This window comes from Seriola lalandi, unplaced genomic scaffold (genome assembly GCF_002814215.2).
Source record: "Seriola lalandi dorsalis isolate HSWRI2012SDOR001 ecotype SW California unplaced genomic scaffold, Sedor1 jcf7180002054952, whole genome shotgun sequence".
NCBI lineage: Eukaryota > Metazoa > Chordata > Actinopteri > Carangiformes > Carangidae > Seriola > Seriola lalandi.
In genome coordinates this window covers 1358319-1375655 of record NW_019525503.1, presented here as the reverse complement: position 1 = coordinate 1375655, position 17337 = coordinate 1358319, and the positions used below count along the sequence as shown (strand labels likewise).

Below are 17337 nucleotides of genomic sequence, written 5' to 3'. Positions count from 1 at the left end.
TCATCAGAAAACACCAGACTTACTCGTTGGAAAATGCTGCTTTAATAAAATAAAATAAAATAGTTTTTATCATTATTGCACAGTACAAACAAACAACCAGGAATATATTGTTTTCCCTTTCTTTTACCTGCCGATCACCCAAACAAACTTTGGATGATTCCTCTTGTGTGAGGACAGAGGAGAGATAATGAGGCTGACAAAGAGCATAAAGAGCAGGAGGCAGGATTCGTGGGTCATGTAGAGTCCTGGTCCATTTCGGGCTCTAGAAAGAAAACAACAGAAGTAAGATACTGTACATTAGAAAATGTATTTATTTTATTTTTGTTTGACTCTGTACATGTTTTAATGGGTCTGTGCTACACAGCTGAAACATCATGTTCCAGAGGTAAAAATACAATTCATAATCTCCATAGAGAATTGGGTTATCACCCATAATGTATCACCCTAACAAGGAACAGCTTTATGTCAGTGTGGTGCAACGACTGCATATAAATCAATATAAATCAAACATATATATCAATCAATACTGGATTTCTGACCAATATTTAAGAGTTTGCAAAATCAGATGACAATATATCTTCTAAATATATAGATAATAGATTTCACATGACATAAACAAACACTTTTGGTTATGCGCTCCTAAATTTGGTTATTAAAAAACTTTTAAAAATCTATAATATGTACATTTTACAGTTGAAAAATGAACTTATCAGTGCTCTCTGGTGGTCAAACTATGCAATGTTGACACCATTTACAATTTCCTAAAACATATCATTGGTATTTGTGCACTGCAGTTTCTTGTTACCTATTGGTCCGACATATATGCCAATAATAATCAATGTGTGATAAGCTAATTATCCATTGGGCACTACTTGTAACTGATGATGAGCAGGGACATTTCCTGTTTTCCCCCGTGTACATCCAAGGACCTGCTGCTGACACACCTGTACATGAAATGTTGTGCACTGAATCACAGGGACTGAACCTCTCCCTCCCCTCCACGTCTGTCTCACCGGTGAAGGTGAACTGAGGGAAGATGCTCAGGTCTCCTCCTCCATAAAGTCTCTGGAGCTTGGCGGTCTCCTCTGACAGGTATCTCTCGTAATCTGGCCTCGCCCCCACTGGTCCTCCACTCAACCTTGGAGGAGAGGACATGGGAGGAGATAGAAGAACGAGGGGGGGGGTTTAAAACAGATTTGTCATTTAGTTGATGTGTTTACGTCTGGTATTCAATCTTAAACTTGGAAACTTGGAACATCCACATGTTAAACAACAGAATAGGAACTGAGAGACATTTCTCCTTGAGCATGCTCAATTTAAAAGCCTTTTTATACTAACCACATTCAGAGGCTTGTATCATTCAAAACCAACTGTGGAATGAATAAATCACAAGGTTAAATCCCCTGGCTTTTGGTAGCTCAGGGTGAGTCCAGCAGTTTGGGGTTTCCTATTGAATAGAATAGGAAACTACCTGCGCATGTTGTTGTATTCCCTGATCTTTTCCAGGAAGAGTCTCTGAACCGGATCCAAATCTTAAGAAACACACATGAAAAACATCAGTGTTAAAAACATCGACTCTGGACAGCTGTCCCCCGACACCCCGTCACCGGCATCTGAATTGAGGATGCTTCATCTGAAAAGATTTCTGTAACTTTAAGAAGCGAACAGTCACTTTCATGCCCGTTAATGCCGCCTGTTCAAGGTAGACATTTTGCGTCTTTATTCCGCCTCACAGTTCTGTGTAAAAGGTACGAAGACGGTACGGAGGGGCGTCATTGTTCTGCCTTTAAACCGGCAGCGGAGGTAGTAACAGAACCGGATCAACGTCTGTGTTAGAGCAGGATAGCAGGATCTCTGTTTAAAACTAGCTTCTGGAAGTGTGTGCCCTTATCCATATTTGAATAATCATCACAATGAAACAACAGAAACATTCATTTTAGGCATTTATTATACATTTATATACCATTTTACTCACATGTTGCGGTATTTTTATGAACCTAAGATTTTGGTAAACCAATTTTAAGCACCAAAATAATTCATCCATGTCAGTAAGGGTTTGTTTTCACAAGAGGTTTGTGTACGAATGCACGTGTCTGCAAGTGTACTTACCTGTGTGTGTCCCTGTACCTCCTTCATTCCCCAAGGCTTCAGTCTGCGGTCCCTCCTCCACCATCTCCTGTTCCAGCAGCACCTCCTTCAGAGCAGGAGAAGCTGGAAAGCCACTGGCGTCTGTAGCCGCTGTATCAACGTCGGCTGACCCCGTGGCAACTGCTGCTGTGGTGACAACCCCAGAAACAGAAACGGGACAAGAGCTGATTCCACTTCTAAAGCACAAAATTCACTTTCTTGCAGAGAGCGTTGAGGTGATAAGCCTAATTCAAAGACTGGCAAGCCTGGCTCTCCACCTACGAACACCCCCAGAGCTCTAAGACACGTTGCATCTTGTTCGTTTAATCGGTTCACAATAAGAAATGTAAAAAACAGATTTTGCGGGCGATTACATGCTCGGAAGATTTCTTGGGAAATATCAGTTTAGCAATCCACCCAGGGAGTCACCACAGCCAAAACACAAACTGCAGTTTTTACATTTCTATTTGTGTCAAATGAATCAGATACAACATGTTTATTTGACAGAGCCACGCTAGGTTTCTCCTCTGCTTCTTGTCTGTATGCTAAGCTAAGCTAATTGCTCGAACTTAATACTTAACACACAGACAAAAGAAAGGAACTGATCTTCTCATTTAACTATTGCCAACAAATTAATTACATGTTTTTTCCTAAAATGTCAAAGTATTATGTTTTTTAGACCTGTATTTCTTTGCATTTTCACAAATTAGCAGCATTTAAATGTACAGCCGAATTAGCTTTCAGCTGTTCCTGTTTACAATGAACCCAATGTTTACAATGATTATGATCCAATGAATGTCTGTTTTTTCTTTGATTTCTAAGTGGATCTATTGACATTTATTTGCAATTGACATCTGAGAAAAAGATATCAAAGGAAAGTGCAGTCAAACTCAGTCTAAGAACATGTATATCATGTGTATTTTAAGTAGAGTGCAATATTTGATGCAAATTGCAGCAGTCAGGCACTAAGTAAGAGTTTTATTTACTACCACCTCCTCTTTTCTGTTGCTTCTCCTAATGTCTCTTCACCAATAACAGGAGTTAAACTCACCATCCAAAATATTAATAGGACTCTGAGGCTCTGTTACGCCTGCTACGTGCCCAGGAACGGTAAAGAGCAGCTCCTCCATCAGTGCATCTGTCTGCAGATCTTCAGACAGACCATCAGCTTCGGCCAGAGATAGAGACTCGACGTTCTCATCCTCAATCATGTTATCGGACGCTGTTAATTCCTCTACCTCTTTCTTCCTCTCTCCAGCAAGAATTTCAGCTTCACTCTCGAGGTAAACCGCGGTTTCACTCAGAGACTCGTCCTCCAGAGTTGCCAAAGAGGCCTCGACTTCAGCCAACGTCACAGACTCAAGAGATACGGCCTCAGAGACACTTCCTTCCTGCTCTCCGGACTCTGTTTCTGTTCCCAGACCGTTCATTTCATTCTGCGGTCCCGGTGTCAGAGTGTCAGGTGACTGTGTCAGTCCTTGCTCAGAGCCAAACGTTGCCTCTAACATAACAGATGTCTCAGCTTCTATCGCATCGGTTGCCTCAGAGATGGATTCTAGAGTTAAAATCTCAGCCTCTGTTGTGTCCTCAAAAACAACATCCTCTATTGCCGTCTCAACTTCCATCTTCTCCTCTTTTGCTAATAAATTAGCTTCTTTCTCAAGTGCGTTACTTGTTTCTTGCAGAACTTCGGTTTCAAGATCACCAACTTTGGCTTTCACTTCTGCTAAAGTTATTGATTCCAGCGTCATGGCTTCTTCTTCACCTGCCTTCTCCTCCATCTGCAAAGAAGAGTCTCCACTTACTCCCACAGGCTGATCAGAGGCTGAGCTTGTTTTTACCGTGGCAGGAGGTTTGGAAAGCGCTGCAGGGACATGACAGAGGAGCTCCTTCATCAGTGAGTCGGTTTCTCTTTCTAACTCTTGAAGATCTTCAGACAGAGAGTCCCATTTTGACAGAACTTTAGTTAAAGTTTCACTCTCATCTTCGGTCGAATTCTCAGCCTCAGCTGCAGCTTTGTGCTCGGCTCCGACGCCTGTTCGGACCGACAACAGCTCCTCGAGTCTTCGCCCTGCTTTTTCATCAAGAATAAATTTAGTTTGGACGAGCTCATCGGTTTTTAAAGACTCCACCAAAGCCTCAACTGAATGTAGTGTTACAGACTCTAACGTCAATTGTTCAGATTCTCCCGCCACCTTTTCCACAGCGACATTTCCTGAGGATGGTTCTACTATTGATTCTGTTGTAGATTCTACTTCAGTTTTCAAAGGAAAGACTTCGGATTCGTGTGAATTTTGGATTAAGGTAGCGTGTGGCAGGTGGTCAGCACCTTCAGTTTCTATTGTGGGCTCTACTGTACCTTCAACAACAGCAGCTTGACTCTGTGGAGACGAGGTGATGGCATCTACTGTTGGTTCTACTGTACTTTCTAATTCTACAGTTGCAGTGTTTGAGTCTAAGGTCTTTGTTTGTTCTGCATGAACTGCTGTATCTGCTTTGGTTTCTATTGTAGTTTCTACTGCGCCTTCAGCAACAGAAGCTCTAGTTTCAAGTGTTTCCACAGGAGGGGCGCTGACCTCTACTGAGGGGTCTATTGTAGTTTCTAATAACGGCTCTACTGTTGTAGTGTGGGACATTTTAACCATTCCCAAGTCAATGCTTTTAGCTTGCGCGTCTTTAGTTGAAGCGTCGACTGCTGCATCTACTGTAGATGCTACCGGTCCTTCAGCAGAAGCTCCAGTTTCTAGTGCTCCTGCAGGAGGAAGACCGGCCTCTACTGGTGATTTAACTGTAGTTTCTATTAAAGCTTCTTCTTTGGCACCAAATAAGATGTCAACCACTCTTTCTTCAGATTCTATTGTAGGCTCTACTGTACCTTCAGCGACAGCAGCTATACTATCTAATGTTACCAGAGGAGTGATGCCGGCGTCTGCTGATGGTTCTATTGTGGTTTCTATTGAGGGTTCTACTGAATCTGTGCTTGTGATTTGAACTTCCTGAGTTGCTGTATCTACTGTGATGTCTATAATTGGCTCTACTGGCCCTTCATCAACAGAAGCTTTCGTTTCTAGTGCTTCTACTGGAGGAAGGCTGGCCTCTACTGATGGTTCTGTTGTAGTTTCTATCAAGGGTTCTCCTGTAGCAGCTGGAACAAATGATTTCTCTACGTTCTTCTCTACCATGTGAGCTGATGAAGGCAGGACAGGAGCAGCTGTGAGTTCATCTGCCTCTGCGGCAGTTTCTACTTTGGTTTCTCTTGTTTCGGCTGGAGGTTGGCATTTTACTGTAGCTGCCTCTGATCCTGATGCTGCAGGCATTGTGCTGGTTGGAGGAACAGTCACACCGGAAACACCATCAGATGTAATGTCCTGAATAATACCAAGAGGAAACTGTTTAGGTGTTTCAGAGGAAAACAAAGTCTTTGGGTTTGCGGAAGCTGCTGATTTTGGTTGAGGGGGACACGGCGCTGTGTTAGAGGTAGATGTCGTTTTCTTGGAAACAGTAGAAGCAGCAGGAGAGACAGAATCTGCCGGTTCTGTCTTTGACAAACGAGGAACATTTGAGGTGAAGACCTTCACCGAGGAGGTGGTGGGAGGATTGGAAGTGGCTTTGGCAGGTTTAGCTGCAGGAGGAAGATAAAGGACATGAAAAAGAGAAATAAGCACAACGAATCAGGTAGACATAACTGTCCTTCTGGCAACTCAAGAGCATGCTCTAAAAATCTATGTTGAAAGCTGAAATGATTAGTCGATTAAACACAATTAATTTCAGTTATTTTTCAAGCAGGAATAGTTTAAAAAATGGCAAATATTTTACAGATATCAGCCTCTCTCAGGAGACAATTTGCTGTCTGGTCATAAACAAAATATTTGAGTAGAATGATAAATCAGTAAATAAAAAGTTTGTAATTACAGATGGTTTTCCATAAGCTGCTGTCAATGTTGTGAAATGAATAAACATGGCTTAGACCTTTCCCATGATTTCTGTAATATATTCCACTCTATGATATCACAGGGTGTCCACAGAAACCTGAAATCATCATTGGTAAATTTAGCTCACAAATCCCCACAATTAAATCTTCTTAATCTGCAGGGGGAAAAAAGTCACTTGTTCTGTAATCAGGTAAGAAACATCAAGAGGTTGCTGTCTATGGCCAAGACTTTATTGTGACACCCTGCTCTTCGTAACGTCCTTAACATACTGACCTTCACCAGCAGCAGGGGGCGCTGTGCCGGGTCTCCTCTGGGAGAAAAGTTGCTCCAAGAGTTTAGCAACATCGACAGCAGGCTGGGGTTTGGCTTTCTCTGCCAGCAAAAGACAATACATGTTGAGAATTAAAATAGTTTATGGTAGAGGCCAGTGTACACGACACTGACCACAAACAGACATACAGAAGCAAAGAGATGTTTCAGGTTTTAATTTGCTTACACACACTTTGATTACAGGCAAATAAAATACACAAAACAAACAAACACGCTGCGTCTGACCTATCATGTCTTTTCTCACCACTAGTTACTTATTCTTCCATTTATGTAGAAGGAACAATAGTTACACTTTACTTAAAGTCCCCATAATTAGCATTTACACGCAGTATTTAAATAATAAATAAGCTGCAGGCAGTTGTAAGTGTATTTGTTCTGCTGTGTTTCTGTCTTACTGATGTGTGTTCTTCGTGGTAGTTTTCTGTCTGATGGTTTGGAGCTGAACAGAACAGCCTGAGGTCTCCATACGACTCTGCACAACTCCCTGTGAATACACTGGATTCACTCACACACACACACACACACACACACACACACACACACACACACACACACACACACACACACACTCAATACTTATTCAAGACTACTACCTAAAAAGAAAGAAAAGTACATTTACATTTTACAGCTGAAGACACAAATAATAACGCAATAACAGGGTGAAGTTACAACTTTAAATGAACTGAAAATATTCACCATATGAAATATTTTATCTGTGTCTGTATGTATGACTTAACTACCAAACTTTAAATAGTTCAAAGTTTCACCATGACCAGCCACAACAGTAAAATGCTACTTATGCATAAATGAATGCATCACTATTAACAATCATATATAATATATCAGTCACAGGGGACATTTTACTGCAGAGAACGTACTTTTACTTTGAGTACATTTAGCTGATAATACTTCTGTACTTTTACTCTAAAAGAAATGCATTAGTATTTTGAAACTGTGGTACTGGTATTTTTACCTAAGTAAATGAATTCTTCCACCACTATTCATGGAAACAAATTAAAGTCCTACTTTTAACCACAGACTAGAAAAAACAGAAAACATACTCACCCTGAAACATAATCCCGGTCCTCTTCTGAACAAAGCAGCAGCCATGATTCCCGTCAGTAAAAACAAATAAAAAAGATATATACAAAAATATAGTTTCTATTCTAATTGATCTCTTTACTGAAGTGTAACGTTGAGGAATATCCAGTCGCTGTGTGAAAGTACTAAATGTCCTGAGCGTGTCTCTCCTCCACCATGTGAGTCTCACTCTGATTTTGTCGCTTCACCGAGGAATAAACATTTTTTTTTTTAGCAAATTCCAATTGTTGTTTGTTTGTTTGTTTGTTTGTTTGTTCACTAGCTAGCTAACATATCTGCCCTGCGAACTTTCGAAAAGTGCATTTTGCATAATAGGTCCCCTTTAAAGCCTTCAATCAGCGGTATCATAACAACACAAGGAAACACGTGTTTCCGGTCAGGATTATCAAAAGAAAAGCTTAAATTGCAAACTTGGAAAACATAAATTTTGAGAGAGTGTAACTGCTCATGTCATTGCTTGATTAATTCACAGGTCTAATTGACCCAGCCACTAATAGCATTACTTTAATTCAAATTATATAAGGCAAGTTTATTTCAAGAAAGCAATTCAAAATGCTTTACATGAAACATAAAAGGTGTTGAAAATAAACACAAGACGGTATAAAATACACATTTAGATACAATTAAAATGGGTGAAATAAAATAAAAGATAAAAATAAGTTAAAATTGAATAAGGTAGATAAAAAAGCAGAATAAAAATTACATTGCATTTACAATGGAGCAAGAGACGTGAATAAATTGTTTTGTTTTGTTCAGCTTAATAAGTTTAACTTAATAAAATGCAGCTGCTAACAGAAACTCTTACACCTTTATGTAAAAGAACTCAGTGCTGGAGCATAATGTAGTGAATTAGATAGTTATTTATTCCCACTGAACTGATCATTTGAGAACATGACTTGTTTTCTTTGTGCACAATTCATTAGTTTCTGCATAAAAATTCAGTACAATGATATAATCAGCCTTCTTGCAATTCATGAGATGATTTCAAAAAATAAATAAATAAAGTAAAATAAATAAACATACCAGAGTTCTGGGCAATACTCTTTTATTTTGAAGGCAAAGTAGGTTGATTTCCGGCTTTTTTGTGGATATATTTTTTCTGTTTTGACTCAGCTCATTTCAGTGCATGTGTGAGCAAAGAGCTGGAGAGAATGCAAAACATTTTCCTTCACATCTAATTCGACCTGTGGATACAAGTGTTTATCAAATAATATATAATTACGGTCCGCTAACAACAACAATGTGAATTTGCTACACTGAGAAAAAGGTCCTTTCTGCATTTCCAACCTTTTCATTGTATAGGTAACTTTATTTTGAAATTTGGCTCCTTAAAGTCTTACAGAAACAATTTACATACAGTCTATCTGTGATTTTGGAAATATTGCTTTGTAATATCTAGGGAGAGTAATAAATAGGGGGAAAAAAGATTGATTTTAACTTTAACTTGAGAAAAATTTGTTGAATAAAGCAAAATAAAATAAAATAAAAAGTGTTACAAAGTCTGAATGCTTTATCATGTGACTCGGTGGTTAACAACTTTTTTGGTTGATTTCCTCAAAGAAGAAAGTTGGACAAAATAAAAATAATTTTGTGATAAAAACGTGTATTTTGTTTTTCTTTCTATTGAGTAAAACTGAAAAATTTGCAGCAGAAACCAACAAAGCAGACAACTTAAGTCTTGGTCCAACTGGAGTTTATTCTGAACATTGAAAGACAACAACGTACATCATCTTCTACAGTGATAATTAACAGCAGGCTGTCTCTTTCGCCCCCATAGCGCTCATATATTAACTCTCAGATAGCAGTAGTATTATACACAACCTGGAAGATTGACAGTAAGAACGGGTTCAAACTGGATTAGTTTCAGTACAGTGGGGGGGGGGGGGGGGGGGGGGGTACTGGAGAACAGTACAGAGGGGGATGTAAGACAAATTCATCATCATTCATCATCATCATCATAGTCATCATCATCATCATCATCATCGGCTTCAGTCTGGGGAAACACACATTCATACACACCTTCCTCCACAGTCAAGATGCTGCAACTGGCTGAGCCTCGCTGACTCCTGATTGGACAGTGGCTGGTCACTAAGGTAACTATTGGTTGTCTCGGTGGCAATTCTGTAGATCACTGTAACCGTGGCAATAAATGAAAAACGACTGACTAAATTTACTAACTGGCCAAGCTAACTAACATATATACAACTCCGCTGAGCAAACACACTGGAATTTTATCTGTACAACTGGCAAACGCAGCGGCCATTTTGAACACTCAGTTTGGGAAAATCTGCGCGGAAGATTAATGCTGCCTTCAAAGTAACTCCTGAGTTTGTGTTTTTTCGACGAAAGAAATCGAGTTAACGATATGCATATAAAATCAAACTGTTAAAATTTGTGACAAAAACTGAAAAAACAAAAAGCGATGCCTTATCTCTGCTGTCCATTTAGAAAAGAGCGAAAAGGCTGTTTTTTGGCACCATTGCGAACAAGCTAACACAACCCCCATGTGAAGGCACCGGAAGTACGCAGCTGTACAAACATTTTATTATTTAAAGAATTGAATATTCCTCTTTCTAAATAAATAAGAAACGATCTGATCTCAAAAACTTGAGGAATTACTTAACATTTTGATAACGTAAATATGGAGGTATTGACAGGTGCCAGATTATTGCAGGCTATTGCTAACTAGCTAGCGAATTTCCATGCTAGCAGTCGTAGCTGAGGTCCTTCCTACTGTTTCCAAAACATAATTTTCCAAGTCTTATTTAAAACGTGTTAATCTATGGCTCTGTAATTAGAAGACAACAACAACTACTTATGACTATTACTACAATAACTACTGAAGCCTGATCTAAAACTGCAAATACTGCAGACAACCACAAAGCTGAAGGTAGCTTCCAGTTCGAAGCTTTTGATTCTGCAGTCAAGGGAAACTAAATGACAATAATGAACGACTGATTATGTTTTTGTTTTTTTTATCATTCAACTGATTGTTGAGAAAGGTGTTAGACAAGCTAAAGCCTTAGATTTGTGAAACTTTTATTCTATTTATGACAGAAAAAATGGGAGATTTCGCTTGTTTTTTCTCCATCATGGAAAGTTTTCAGGTTATGCAGGTTTTCCAGAACACGTGATATTGCGTATTCTCGTGATATTTTATATTTTTTCTTTTTCTCAGCGGCTCTCATTAAACGACCAAAACCAACAAGTATTGTCTGTGTATCCGCAACCTGATATATCTCATTCCTCTGAGCCACAGAGCTCCATCGTTTCCCAAAAAACTGTTAAAAACACATCAGTGAGCCTCAGTGTTGTGCTGGGTGACATGTTCCTTCATCACCACAAACACACACACATTGAAGTTTATTTTGTATCAGTCACACATACAGTGTCCTGCTGCTCCAAATACTCACTAGAGCACCAAATGTGGATTAATCCGCTGCTGAAAATAGTCCCTGACAAATGCAGTTTCCTCCTATATGAGTTACGTTTGTTCAAAATTACAGTGCTCAGATGTTTTAGGAAATAACTGAGCCTTTTAAAAAAATAAAACTATATATTTATGAGACATTTTTTTATATTTATGTCTTTAGTAGGAACCAACGGGCTTCAGGTTGACAGCTAACAGGCAGGGCTAATACACTGATGGTTTTGGTCTGTCATGGGATTTGCTGACAAAAAGAACAACACTCATTATTATTAGTCTTCTATGTTACATTTCCTACTTTGACTGTTCAAAATGGCAGCTGTGTGTCATATGTCAGTCGAGTCGTATCCTGCTCTGCTCCGATATCAGCGACAGTGTCTGTTTTAAAAGTGCTGGGAGTGCCGACACACAGTAAAATTATTTCTACGCTGAGTTTTTCTCATGGTTAGAGTGTGGGAATTGTCTAAAATGCTCTTCCTATAAAATATGTGTCTGTAGTACCTAGCATTTTCAAGGGGGCCCCCAATCAATCCAGCTCTGGGCCCCCCACCCTCCCTGATTCTTTCCTGTTTTTTCCCTCCCTGCATAGTGACGGCCACCGTGACAGCTCCACACACAGCAGCAACATAACAACAGAGGTTGGATGTGTGACAAACATCACCTAAAAGTAGAAACCCCCATGTGCATTCAACATCAGGAAATAAGAAAAAATTAAGACATTCTTCCTTACAGTACCTCAATTTAAAATAGCTGTCACACCTGTTCCCTGTTTCAGCCATGTTATCATCAGCATTATTATAACTGACACATGTAAAAAGGACATTTTAGCATGTCTCTGATTTATGTACACCGGACACTTGTCATATATTGGGAAGTAAAGTCTTTCTATAGTTTCAGCTTATTAGCATCGTTAGCATTTCTCATTTAACCTGTACATATTTAGCACTTCCTACGACAATGTGGCAAGTGTTCAGTGAAGGTCAAAACAGACCAAAATTCAAAACGTCAAGGTCCCTTTACACGCAGTGCCTCAAAGCTGAAAGCCTGAAGAGTTGATCTTAAGACTGTGAGAGAGTTGTAAGACTCGACGTAAAAAAAATTAAAGAAAATGTACACTGAACCGTACCATTAATTAGCCTGTACACCTTGATACTCGTACCATTCATTCAAACCAGCAGACCGTCTCACACACACACACACAGACACACACACACACACACACACACACACACAGACACACACACACACACACAGGGGGTTTGGGGGTGTTGGGACAAAGAAGGAGGGCTGGGATTGTCACTGGAGTGTCTGTGAGACTGTCTGATGAAGCAAAGGGAGAGAAAACAGTAAAGACCCAGCTGATCTCCAACAGGACTGGACTAAATACTGCACTGGACCGGACTGAAGGAGGCGAGAAGTGACGTGGACTGGACTGGACTGGACTGGACTGGACTGGAGTGGACTGGAATAGAAACATGCCGTGGATTTTTTATTCACGCTGGGGATAGTTAAGCTGTTAGAACAAAAGACGTCTTCATCTTTAAAAATCTACCATCACACTTTGGATCTGTTCAACTGGGACAATTTAAGACCAGTATAACAACATTTAAGACTGGAATTTAATTTAATTCTAATTTAAGAGATTCAGAACCTGCAGACACGTTGCTTTAGGTTCAATATTAAAATCTTAAATCCTGAGACACTGAAATAATAATCCAAACTTTTTACTTTGTGCCGTATTTGGAAGGATTTAAACTGTTGTCTAATTATTATAACTGTCTATAATTATAATTGTTGCTCCTTGTCGATGCTGGATTCACCTGTTTACTGTTTGATCTCAGAAACCAAGAAGCTCAAATTATCTGTGTGTCAGTTAATTGGTGTTAATTTGATGAACTGTAATTTAACAGGCAAATGACAATGACTGATACTTTCTCTCTCGCCCTCCCAACAGCGTCTAAGCACTAAGAAACTGAAACAGACCAAACTACGAGAATCCAGACCAGTCCAGTCTGATGCAGCGCAGCTGTCAGGTTCTCCTAGTTTTCAGTCCGGTCCAGTTCGGTCCTGTTCTGGTTTTTATGGTTCTTCAAACAGCTGGAGGTCCAGCCTGACAACAATCTCTCCTGTGGGAACCTCATGGAGCAGCAACCGCTTCGTGATTGGTCCTTTGGAGCCCTGGTCCTTCTTTATTTCAGCCAACCGGATCTCTGTCCTGCCCAGGAAATCTGGGGAGGGAGTCAAAGAGACAATGTGTGGGATGAAAATGTCTCTTCTTGTAGAGCAGGTAATCTGACGTGAGCGTTGGATTATTACTGACCGTCGGGTGAGAACTGGTCTCGTTCGAACACAGTGACACAGAGGACGTCCTGTTCCAGGTCCTTTATAAAAAACTGACAGTTGGAGTTCCACTTAGGATTCAACGTGTCCTACAGAGAGAGAGAGAGAGAGCGGAGAGAAAACAAGCCACTGAAAGGATCTGATACACACACTGGAGTCATTCACACATTATAATAGACATATGTGAGTTTCTGCACGTGTACAATGAGTAAACACAACAGTATCCTGTGGATCTTTGTCCTCACTAAATCATAAAACATCACTTCCAGCCAGCTGATTCACTGGTGCTCGTTTCGAAGTTATAACAGCAGACTTGCAGACGATGCAGAACCAGGATAAAGAATAAAAACAAAGTTTCATCAGTGTTTATATTATAGTTTTAAACGTGCAGTTAACAAGAAATGCTGACAAATGGCCGAATGTTGGCGGGAATTAAAGGGGGAAGTCCATTGAGTTCTTACACCATTTTCCTCTCATTAGTGTCTAAAGGAGGATGGAAGAGGAACAGGAATGAATCTATACAAAATTCTCTTAATATCTAATCAATAACGAAACAATGTAAAATACAAACCAGGCCATGGTCATACCTGTAATGTTTTTGTGATATGGCACTGGGAACCCATGGTCACCTCACAGTATGGGTTACTTTTTCCTGGAAATACAAGACAAACAGGTAATCATCTATTTATCTCTATCTTTATTTGTGTTTTGTGTTTTCTTTTAGTGTAAAGGCTTTTAGAGACACATGCTAACAAACAGCTAATGAGCAATTTGCACATATTGAACTGTGTGTACGTACCATGAGAGCGACAGGGTTTCAGCTCGATTCCCTCCACGATGTTGACCATCAGTCGACCGATACCTGTGGCCCTCTGAGAGCGAACTGAGAGACAACGTGGAAATTAGACGTTGTTACTGAAAATCATACAGTTTGATCAGGGGTGGAAAAAAAATCACTTTTTTATTGATTTAGAAGGATTTTTCTATTTGCTTCAGCGTGGAGCGAAGAAAAGGAGAGATACCTAGATACGCCTTCTCTCTCTTCTTCTTCTCTGTCTCAATGAAGAGTTCTGAAGCCGCCTTAATTTTCTGAACCCACGCCGTCCTGCATAAATACACACACACACACACACACACACACACACACACACACACAAAAATCATGGTTTAATATCTAAAAATAAGCACAGACATTTTAAGCCAACTTCTGTTTGTTATTTCAAGATCTCAGCAGTGAAGTCGGAGAGTAAAAAGTGATTGTAACCAACAGGAAAGACGGTCAAGACTATAAACATGAGACATGGGATTGTGAAATATGCAAAAATGTATCTGATGTGTGTATTACCTTTCGTTGATGCTCTCGGCTCTGAGTGTGTAAACTCTGTCTATGTGAGAGATGTGGAAGAGAGGCTCATCTCCTGACGGGTCCGTTGGCAGCTTCACTAACACTTCATTTAGGAAGATTGGCTGAAAGAGACGAGAAGAAGAAAACACACAGGTCACACAAGCCAAAATGGACACAGAGTTGGAAAGCTAAACCAAGTCTGGGTGTAACCTCAGACAAGGTAACCACAACAGCTTTCTTACCTCTCGTTTTTTAACTCGACAAAATGCTGAGAAGTTCATTCATGCTTTTATTTCTGCTGCTAGACTTTTACCAAAAACAAGGAGGAGAGAGCAGATCGCTCCTGTTCTGGCCGCACCACATCGGCTCCCTGGATCTTTCACAATCGATTTTTAAAGTCCTTTACTTACTTGTATACAAAGCTCTTAACGGATTGGCTGTTACATCACTGATTGTCTGTCATTATCTGTCCCTCCACGAGCCCTTAGATCGTCTACAGCAGGGTTTCTAAATGTCCCAAATGTCCCCAAAAATAAAACTGGGGACGCCCTTCACCCACTGTGCACCTAAACAGTGGAACACGCAGAGGACGTTTTTAAACGACGACTGAAAACATACCTGTTCAATTTAGCTTTTAATTAGCTCTTTGAGTTTTAGTTTTTTATTTATTTTATGTTTTTGTCTTAAATGTTTTCCCTGTTTTTTTTTTATGATTTCCTTGTTTTAACTTCCTTTCTCTTTTATATTTGTCAAAACACTTTGATCTGCATCCTGTGTATGAAAAGTGCTGTATAAATAAAGTTTATTATTATTATTATTATAATTATTATTACTAAGCAATAAATGACTGGTCACTATTTTGTTCATACAGCAGTAAAGACAGAGTGTGTGTGTGTGTCGTCTCACCGTCTTGTACATGCGGTACTGCAGGTGTGTTTTCGAGGAGAAGACTTTGTCCGAGCCGGACGAGCCCAGAGGTTTGGTCACCTGCGAGAGGGACGGAGAGAAAGACGGATTTAGGAATAACTTCCAGCGACACACAGAGTCACTGCGAGGAGGCGGAGTAACGTCACACTCACCTGCGTCAGCAGCAGGAAGTCATTGAACAGGAAGCCGTAGAGCTCTTTGCTGCTCTTGGCTTTAAATAGTTTCCCGCTGTGGAGGAACTTCCTGGGACCCAGACAGTTGGTGACAGAGTTAAACACCAGTTGCTGAAGGACAGAGAGGGAAAGAAAATGTTTTTCTTCTATTGATGAATTCATAATTTAGTGTATAAAATGTCAAACATGACAATAATATAATAAAAGATTGAAATCACAAGTTACGAGAATCTAAAGTGACGTCTTCAAATGGACTTCTGTCTGTTTCGTTTGGAGCATGTATACTCACACAAACTATCCTGGATAGATTAGGGTTAAATATGAGGACAAATCAATAAAAATGAACGATATATATTATAAATCATCATTAGCTGGAGGAGCCTCCCGGTTAACTGGAAGTCGGTCAGATGAGATCGGAGCAGATTTCTGATGAAATACTGCAGATACTTATTTATTATCATTTAACTCTCTGTCTGGATAACCACAGGTTTCTGCTGTTCAGTGTTTGGCAACATGATGCACGTGTGTGTTGCAGTCACCTCAGACAGGCCTTCACACTGAACATGAGCCTGAATCCACTCCAGACGATCCGAGTTTTCCTTCTCCCTCACGCCCTCGTTCACCTGAAAACACGCAAACGCACGGAAACCAGAAGACACACACGGTGAATTCCTGTCGCCAGAAGTTAAAAACAAACGCTCAACAACAAGGAAACAAAGCTCTGTGTGTGTGTGTGTGTGTGTGTGTGTGTGTGTGTTCACCTGTGAACACAGCTCCTCTGCTTTCTCCAGAGCAGCTTTCAGGTGGCTGTGGTCTGGATGTGACTCTGGAGTATTTTCTAAGGTCTGGAATTAAGAACAACAGAAAAACAAGAAAGAAACAGGAAGTGAACTGGTAGTTAGAAAGTTTAAATACAGCTCACAGCAGCTGCTACGATATAAAGAGACTAAATTCCTTGGGGTTGTGATTGATCATAAACTAACAACATATTGATTATAGCAAATTCTATATAAAGCTAGGAAGCGCAGAAGTGTTTAAAACAAGTATAAATTCAATAGTATCACTTCAAAAACGAGCCAGACATATTATTATATGATCACACAAATTTATTGTTTCTAAATTCTCAAGCTATGAAAATTTATTGATTTAGTTTATTATGAAAGTTTTTTTTTTCAATACAGGAGAGTGAATATGATCTGAGAGGTGTTTGTATGTTTATGGTACAATAAGATAAAAAAGGGATTAAAAGGAATGTGTCTCTATAGTTGGTGTCAAATTATAGAACAATGCCAAAATAAAATTTTAAAATGTGTAATGATGCTTGATCTATAAAGTTATTTTTGAAGGTTACAAATGTGAATGATTTTTCTTTCCTTAATTTATGGAACAATAGAAATATGAATTAAAAAAAAAAGTGTAATATCCTTTTGTCTTTGTTTTGTTTATATTTACTGTGTGTGTGTGTGTGTGTGTGTGTGTGTGTGTGGGTGTAACATACATTCTTGATGATGAGTGGGTAGCGTGTGACTCTCTGCATGGGTTTGAGCAGGAAACTGGACAGAGGCATTCCCTTACACCTGGGGTCCATGGCCAACCTCTGACAGAGAGACAGTGAGGGGGGGGGGGGGGGGGGGG

The 17337-nt window shown here is 39.8% G+C and overlaps 2 protein-coding genes across 10 annotated transcripts in view; both read right to left on the bottom strand.

The window, feature by feature from the left end:
- Positions 1-23: 23 nt before the first annotated feature.
- LOC111645463 (uncharacterized) lies at positions 24-7769 on the bottom strand. Of its 3 annotated transcripts, none has more exons than XM_087170537.1 (8): positions 7455-7769; positions 6785-6884; positions 6333-6431; positions 3179-5749; positions 2110-2274; positions 1472-1532; positions 945-1138; positions 24-262 (listed from the first exon to the last, which is right to left on the bottom strand). In XM_087170537.1, exons 1-8 carry the CDS (start codon positions 7497-7499, stop codon positions 234-236), a joined length of 3264 nt encoding a protein of 1087 aa, XP_087026663.1. In that variant the 5' UTR covers positions 7500-7769; the 3' UTR covers positions 24-233. The 3 variants fall into 3 exon arrangements, with proteins under 3 accessions (XP_087026663.1, XP_023250450.1, XP_087026664.1); XM_023394682.2 differs by having other exon boundaries at positions 1014-1138; XM_087170538.1 differs by having other exon boundaries at positions 2110-2271.
- Positions 7770-9166: 1397 nt separating this feature from the next.
- The window catches only part of itsn1 (intersectin 1 (SH3 domain protein)), a 42229-nt gene continuing 34058 nt past the window's right edge, over positions 9167-17337 (bottom strand). For all 7 annotated transcript variants that reach the window (XM_087170526.1, XM_087170530.1, XM_087170531.1 and 4 more), the window contains 11 exons: positions 17201-17299; positions 16464-16547; positions 16242-16325; positions 15682-15813; positions 15509-15589; positions 14603-14724; positions 14280-14362; positions 14057-14140; positions 13845-13909; positions 13238-13346; positions 9167-13145 (listed from right to left, as the gene is read on the bottom strand). In XM_087170526.1, coding sequence (XP_087026652.1) covers positions 12997-13145; positions 13238-13346; positions 13845-13909; positions 14057-14140; positions 14280-14362; positions 14603-14724; positions 15509-15589; positions 15682-15813; positions 16242-16325; positions 16464-16547; positions 17201-17299 — 1092 coding nt within the window. In that variant the 3' untranslated portion in view covers positions 9167-12996. The remainder of the gene's footprint in view (positions 13146-13237; positions 13347-13844; positions 13910-14056; positions 14141-14279; positions 14363-14602; positions 14725-15508; positions 15590-15681; positions 15814-16241; positions 16326-16463; positions 16548-17200; positions 17300-17337) is intronic.

What these genes read in the sequence shown, in the direction of transcription:
- LOC111645463 (XM_087170537.1), bottom strand. Translation starts at nt 7,499, where the DNA reads ATGGCTGCTGCTTTGTTCAGAAGAGGACCGGGATTATGTTTCAGG. An exon ending in GACCGGGATTATGTTTCAGG is followed by an intron (nt 6,885 to 7,454) that starts GTGAGTATGTTT and finishes GAGTGAATCCAG; the next exon opens with TGTATTCACAGGGAGTTGTG. An exon ending in AGGTACAGGGACACACACAG is followed by an intron (nt 1,533 to 2,109) that starts GTAAGTACACTT and finishes GTGTTTCTTAAG; the next exon opens with ATTTGGATCCGGTTCAGAGA.